General features: G+C 45.2%; 1 protein-coding gene across 1 annotated transcript; it reads left to right on the forward strand.

The window, feature by feature from the left end:
- Positions 1-2,200: 2,200 nt before the first annotated feature.
- On the forward strand, positions 2,201-7,604 carry CCNA1 (cyclin A1; the record flags this gene model as incomplete). The annotated part of the gene is made up of 8 exons (XM_084302641.1): positions 2,201-2,323; positions 3,212-3,455; positions 3,674-3,795; positions 4,481-4,704; positions 5,349-5,553; positions 6,322-6,435; positions 7,085-7,218; positions 7,553-7,604. The coding sequence occupies 8 exons, from the start codon at positions 2,201-2,203 to the stop codon at positions 7,602-7,604; spliced, it is 1,218 nt and encodes a 405-aa protein (XP_084158767.1).
- Positions 7,605-7,854: the final 250 nt, after the last annotated feature.

Below are 7,854 nucleotides of genomic sequence, written 5' to 3' on the forward strand. Positions count from 1 at the left end.
TTGATACCTGCAGATCAAATGCAGGTGACATTTTTTGTCTTGAGATATACCACTTACCTCCTACAGTACATTCATTTGGAAGAGAAAAAAAAAAAAGTCAAAAAAACATTCGAGATATATGAAAGTAACAGAATACGGAAGAAAAACATACAGACCTTGCTACAGCCTGGAACTGCTAAAAGCAGGTCTGGGAAAAGACTTGTTGCTTGTTGCATCCAAATTTTGGATCAGAGCTCCTACAGCTTACTGATACTGGAGAGCATCTCAAGACATACCACAACTCTGCCCATGGCAGAGACATTTCTGACAGCAGTTACTCTAACTTGATCTTACAAATCTGCAAAGGGGGAAATCCCACAAACTTCCCATGCCATCTCTTCTGGGGCATCACAATCCTGATGTCTAACGTAAACCTCATCCGGGGGTTAAAGTTCTTGTACTGCTTGCTCTTCCCATTGAGCACCGAGAGACCATTTAATTCCTTTCATCCTCCCTATGGGCTTTCAGAGGGCTTGTGTAGCACACAAGCTACTCTCCTGCTCGTTCATGCTAGCACAGTCAGGAACGTGGTGACTTACACTCCACTGGAGGTTCACTATAGCCTCCTGCTTCTTCTTCACAGAGCTGCTACTGACCCAGATGGTCCCCATCCTACATGTCTGCAGCTGGTGGCTTTGTCCAGTCCTGCTCTGTCCAGTCTTACTTCAAGAGCATCCCACTTTTCCAGTTTGTCATGATCATTTCTGAAATCTCATCTTGTTCCCCAGCATAGCTACTGCCCTTCCCAGCACCATCAGTGGTGTCACCCACAACTTCACTGAGTCTGTTATCTGTGTTTCTATCTGCACCATTGCTGAAAAATGTCAGTGATATTGGACAAACCGCTGCTTAATTCCTCTTATAAAGCTCTGTGTTTCCACCCTGACACCTGAGAACTGCTCTTGTACACAGCTTCACAATCAGTTTTGCAGTTGTCCCCTTGTTTTGACTTTATCAAAGTGTTACAAGAGTCAAATCCATACTAAAATAAGCTAAAATCAAAAGGGGTAATCGATTTTTTTGACCTTGACTATTCCCATAAAGCTTCTATTGCCATTCATACATCTTTTTGTTATATCCTAGATGTTTACAGACAGAAGATAGCTCTTAATAACTGATTATTTGTTCCCAGACTCCTCTGGAAATTCAGATTAATCTCACTTGGTTCCTGCCCCAGCCAGCTTTCCCCTTGTGGAGCTGGGCACCCCTCGGCATTTCTCTCCTAACTGGGTAACTCGTGTGTCCTGCTGGAGTTCACTGAGAGGCTTTGGGGCTCCAGGGCTTAATCGTCGAGTCCTTTAATAGCATCAGGCAGACTTGCTTCCTTCCTTATAAGCTTTATTAATAAATTAATTATATTTGCAACTGATATTTGTCAATAGCAGTATTAAAGTTATATTATGAATATTTTAATAGTGTAGATGATTTGTTGTACAGAGGTGGGGTTTTGGCCATCCTACTGCTGGCATCCTCACCGCCGGGGACCTCCTGACATGAAATCCTTCAGCTTCTCCTGCCAACCAAGCGCTGTGTTTAATGCACACCAGTCCTTGCTTGCTCCTTCCCTGCCAGCAGCGTACTCCCAGCTCTCTTGCCATCCTCAGCCTCGCCTCCTGGCTGCACCTCGCCTGCTCTTTGGACACTCCACACACTCTCCACACCTCCAACAACCCGCCTTCACCCCACTACACTACGGGGGGACACCACCAACCCCTCCCCACCCCGACCCCACCGGCAGCGGGGCGGGGAAGCGCGGCCCAGGCCGCGGCAGGGCCGGCCCGGGCGGGGTCTCCATGGCGACCCGCAGCCGCTTGCCCCGCCAGGGCGGCTGCGCCGGGGGTTGCGGCCGCCGCTTCCAACTGGCCTCGGCCAACAGCCGCCCGCGGCCGCCTATATAGGGGCGGCGGCGCTGCCTCCCTGCCCTCCGTCCCCGCATCCACCCATCCCTCCTTCCTTCCCAGGGTCAGGCGTGGCTGCTCCTCGACCAAGTACTAGCTGATTTTATTTTTTTATATCTTTTATTTTATTTATTTTTTTATTATTTTATTTTTTTTTAATTTTATTTTGTTAATTATTTTTTAATATTACTATTTTAATTTTTATTATCTTATTTATTTATTTTTTTCCCTCTCTCTCCCCGGAAGGTGCCGGCGTGGGGGCGATGCACCGCACCGGCGAGATGAGCCGGGCGGGCCGCCTGGAGCCCTGCCCCGTTGCCCCCCGCGGCGGCCGGGCTGTGCTGGGGGTGCTGGTGGAGAACGGGCAGCAGCGGCCCGGCGGCCAGGTGAGCCCTGTTCGTGCCGGCTACCTCCTCCTTCCTTCCCTCCTTCCTTCTTTCTTTCCCTCTTTTCTTCCCCTCCACTGCTCGTTCCTTCCCCTCCGGGTGGGCTCTGGGGCTGGTGGCCGGCTGCTCCCCGCCAGGCTGCAGGTAAAGGCGTGGGGGGGTGGTGGGCTTCAGGTCATCCGTGCTCTAAAATGTAGGGTGTGGTTTAAAAAAAGTCTCTTTGCTGATGCTTGCCTCAACGTCCCGTTGCTGTGTGGCTGCTCACGTTGCTGTCAGGGTGTGGGTGTGTTTAAGAAGCTGGGTTCGCAGCTGGGTGTCCTCCAGCCCTCCTGGAGCTGGCTGCTGGGGCAGGGGAAACGGAGCTGTGCTGGCTTGCAGGACCTCAACCAGCAGCTGTGTGTGTGCAGCCTTCTTGGGTGTGACTTCTTGAAGCCCCAAACTCAGCTGGTGGCTCACATATAGTAGATAACACGAAGGGCTGTATCCTGTTCACAAGCTGAAGTCGTGGGGTTTGTGGTGCTTAAGCTCAACATTTCCAACTTTGGTTTATAAGTTGACATGCATTTGTAAGTCTGTGGTGGTGCTTGAGTGGTTCTTCTCATTGCCCTAACTTGCTACACTTTCTAAAACCTGCTCCGTGCTACACTGAATGTGGAGCACACCCTGCACTTGCCAGCTGTCAGGGCCAGGCAGTGCCCTTGCTTTATTCTCTGTTGCAGCAACAAGCAGTGCTTCCCAAGTGCCAGCTGCAGTGGGTGGCTTTTCCAATTAACTTCTGTACCTTACTTTGTTAACCAAGGAAAGTGATTTGTCTCTCTAAAACAACCAATACTGTTTGCTTTCTTCCTGAATTGCCCTGCCACAGCATTGCCATGCACTCTGTTTCAGAGTACTGCTGTTACCAGACACCTCCCTGTCTCCAAGAACGCCATCCCTCCGGCTGGAAAAGATGAATTATCCAGCTACGTGGTCAGTGCTGCATCAAAGCAGGGGTTTACTATCTACATAGATGAACCAGAACAGAAAGAAAACTACAGCTGCCAAGTGGATGAAGAGCTGGAATCAAGCCTGTGTGAACTGGATACTAGTGCAATGACATCCAGTATTCACCTACTGCTGGATCTAAGTACAGGTAACCATGGTTAATACATGGTATCTGTAGCACAAGTATGTACAGTTGATCATGAATTGTGGTGAGCTGGTGAGTAGCTTATTTTACAATAAGTAATGCTTCAGGATAACTTTAGCTGTGTCTAGGTGACGCACAGCACTTCTGCTGTGCTAGAAATAGCAAGAGAAGGTGAAGAAGCTAACTATCCAAGTGTCTTTCTGTCTCTTTTTGCCTGCTAGCTTCTCCTATGCTAGTGGATACATCCTTCCAGTCTCACCCTGTGGAACAGATGGGAGATGTCATAACTCTGACTGTGGGAGAGTATGCAGATGACATTCATCAGTACCTCAGAGAAGCTGAAGTGAGTGTCTTCTAACAAACCTAGAGATATTTGGGATGTGGTGGGCTGCAATACTGCAAAGCTGCATGGTTGCTCCAGGATAAGTCTAGGCAGCCACTGAGCAAGCAATAATATCCATCTCTCTAGCTAGAGAGGTTCATAGGCAGCTTCTAGACAGTTATGAGATCTTTCAGGTGTTACTCTGCATCCCAGAAACACCCCACTGTTGGAGCATGCCTTGACTCCAAGGGATGAAGAATTCTTGCAGGTGGGAGGTGAAAACTGCAAAATTACTGAAGCAGTTGGATGTGACCTCACTGACAGGTCTCCTGCTCTAATAGATTTTTTTTGTCATTCGTTATCAGAACAGTAAAATACAGTCTCTCAATAGGAGAAGGGGAAATAAATGATTTGTTTCTCTTTGTCAGGTCCTCCTGAATTGCTTATATGTGCAAAGCCTCAACTTGACAGTCCAGGAGGTCCTTTACTTTTCTGTTACTTACATGGTAGCTCTTATCTCTTCAGTTTTTCTAGAGATGCTGCTAGTTAATACTGCTAGTACTGTAACTATAGCTAGTAACTAGTTATTAATAGTGTAACCGCTCACATTCCTTTTGGTAGAAGTTCTCAGAATGTTAATCAGCTCAGCCGTCAATGGTCCTTTCCAGGGTAAGCAACCTGATTCTTCACTTGTCTCTCCAAACAGATTAAATACAGGCCCAAGCCCCACTACATGAGGAAGCAACCAGATATCACATCAGGAATGCGTGCCATCTTGGTAGACTGGCTGGTGGAAGTAGGGGAAGAATACAAACTTCGGACAGAGACGTTATACTTGGCAGTGAACTACCTGGACAGGTTTCTCTCCTGTATGTCTGTTCTCAGAGGGAAGCTGCAGCTTGTAGGAACAGCAGCGATTCTTCTGGCTGCGTGAGTGTTTATCTCAGAAGAGATATGTGAGCTAAAACTTATTTTTAGGACTGAATCTTTTTTTGTTTAATTTGATGGACTGAAGCTTGCAGTGGTAGGTAGGTTTTCCTGGTGTCTTAAGATTTGCCACTTGACCTACTTGGTCACTAGCTGAATTAAATACTTGAATATTCTTGATTAAGGAACTGTAGTGGGAAAACCTTAAAACCTTGTAACCATAACAGCAGAAGAAAAACACTACTGTATTAGGCTGCTAGCCCATAAGGCTGTAATAGATTAAAAGCTGCAATCTGCAATTAGCCTTGAACTGTTTTTAAACAGACTGGGTGTCCAATGAAGCCTAGGAGCACATGAGTTTTTATCTGGAATGCATGGTGTTACTGCAACTTGCTCTTTAACACTCCTGACTAATAGATAACTCCTAATATGAGTATGTCTCACTAGACTAGTGGACTTGGAATACCTCTAAATATCTTTGCCCCACAGATTTGATTCTCAGCTGTTACCCAGATTGGAGGAAGGTTTAAAACAAGAACTCCAAGCAAGTCTTACTAATGCCATGTTCTCATCCTAATATGGGTGAAATGCTTTTTGTTGCCCTGACTTTTAAGCTGACAAATATGGTTTCTCTGTTTCTTTTGAAGGAAATACGAGGAAATCTACCCACCAGAAGTGGATGAATTTGTGTATATAACAGATGATACATACACAAAGAGGCAGCTGCTAAGAATGGAACACCTGCTTCTCAAAGTGTTGGCTTTTGACCTCACAGTGCCTACTATCAACCAGTTCCTCCTTCAGTATATTCAGAGGCATGGAGTCTGTATCAGGACAAAGAACTTTGCAAAGGTATGAATTACCATCCCTTTAGGATGGGTGTTTTGCAGATGTCTGTGCTTAGACTTCTGGATAAGTGTCTGACTGAAACACTAAGCTTTGTGTTATCTGTCTGGTCAGCTAGTCTGTCTTACTGGTGAGGAGGTAGGAATCCATTCTTCAACAGTGGCATGCATAGTAAGCCTGACCTGGACAGGATGGTAAAACATTGCTACACAATAACACAGCATGTGCCCACAGAACTGCCCAGGGTACCATGCTTATACAGATCAGGTTACAGGGTAACCCACGCTTACAGGAAAACACCTGACCTGCTGCTTAGCTGCAAAGGGTGTAGTATTTATACAGTGCCTATTCAAATGGAGCCCAAATTCTGTGTCTGAGAGCCGCCCACTTAGCCCAGATCTCCAAGTGAGGTGAACAAAATCCTCAGAGGAGAGCATGGCCTCTTTTTTCCTTTACAAATATTTTAAAAGATGTCTTTTTAAACAAAACTTGATTATTCTATCTGTAAAATTACATCAAAAACAATCATGACCAGAAGTTCATTATAATTTGGATTGTTTAGGCTTTGACAGGAGGGTGGTCTTTGTTACCACTCTCATGATAGGTTTTTCTGCAAGATGAACAGGACTTGAATGCTACTTCTACTCACCAGACAGATATAACTCATGTTTCTTCAGTGAAACTGAAACTATTGACCAACTTAAGTGCTCAGTCTCTTGGCCTTATTCTACCACACAGGGCCATTCTGTTTGATTGGCTTGCTTTTTTGCTCAGTATCTTGCAGAATTGAGTCTCCTTGAAGCTGATCCTTTTTTGAAGTACCTTCCTTCACAAACCGCTGCAGCAGCCTACTGTCTAGCAAACTACACGGTGAACAGGTCTTTCTGGGTAAGAAAAACAACTGTGTGCTAAAGTGCTCAAGCACTTTATGATTAAAACTTTGAGTAGCTTCAAAACATGTTTTCAGAAGGGCTGAAATGCTAGGATGAGTGGCTGTTCCTGAGCTAATGGGTCTACCCCATTAACAAATGTTAAATCAATCTGAAATATCCTGCCTTCTATCTGAAATGGGAAGGACCTTGCTGTCATGTTCACTTATGTCAAGTCTGTAGCTAATGCTTGTCACTAGTTAGTCTCAAATGCCGATAGAATTCATGGGCTTTGGGGGAGGGAAGGGGAAACTGAATGTGTCTACTTCAGTGAAGTGACTACACTCAGTGGCTGCTGTAATGCAGGCCTTGGTAGGCCTCTCAGGCGTGTGTTGCAGTAATAGCTTTAGCAGGGAGCAGAACCTAGAAGAGACGTAATGGATGCAATATACTTATAGCAGAGTGAGATTGGTCTGACAGGAGGTCTGAAAATACAGACCTATAGTGAAATTAATGGCAGGGTACACTTGAATCCTTTTCAAGCCTAAACCTAGAGCGAGAACCGATGACATGGTGAAAATGGTTCCTGCTTCTGTAGAAAATACCTTCCAGGTGACTATTCTCTAAAATAGAGTAACACAAGCATCTTTTTCCCCTCTTCTTACCAGCCAGAAACTCTTGCAGCATTCACTGGATATTCATTAAGTGAGATAGTGCCTTGCCTGACTGATCTGCACAAAGCATGCCTTGATGCTCCCCGTTGCCAACTGCAAGCAATTAAAGAGAAGTATAAGCACTCAAAGTAAGTAACCAAGAAGCTACTGCTTTGTAACTTGGAGGTTGTAAGCACAGGATGGTTCTGGTTGAACAGCCTGGGCTACAGCTCAGTAACTGACAAACTTGTCATAGTGGACAGCTTCTGTTTCTGAAACTGAAGCCTCTGTCAGCATCTCGAGGGGAAAGATCTTCTGGGCGGAAGAGTAGTTAATTCATTGGTATGCAGATGTAGTGGATCACAATTCCCTTGGAGCAGCAGGATGTTTTTTCTTCCCCAGTGTTTCTCAAGAGGAATCCTTAATGCTTCTTTAAACTTGTCACTAAAAATATTAACTTGTTTGATTGCATTTCTATTCCAGGTATTTGCAGGTGTCTCTTCTAGAGCCCCCAGCAGTTCTTCCTCTACAATAGAGATGGTGGATCCTGGACTTCGATAACTTCTTCCCAATCTACAAAGCTGGTCTAACATTTCATTGAACACTGCAGGTCGTGTGTCTGTAACCATGGTGACCAGAATGGTTTTTAGCTAGTATTTTTTAATTAGATGCCTTTTTAAAAAAGGATATTAGACTATAGCTCTTAATATATCTGACAGCACTTTTAATAAATGTCTTATTACACTTCCTCTGAATTTTCTGACTCCAGTTAATATCTGCAGTAA

The sequence above is a fragment of the Netta rufina genome (genome assembly GCF_964035555.1).
Source record: "Netta rufina genome assembly, chromosome: 1".
Classification (NCBI taxonomy): Eukaryota; Metazoa; Chordata; class Aves; order Anseriformes; family Anatidae; genus Netta; species Netta rufina.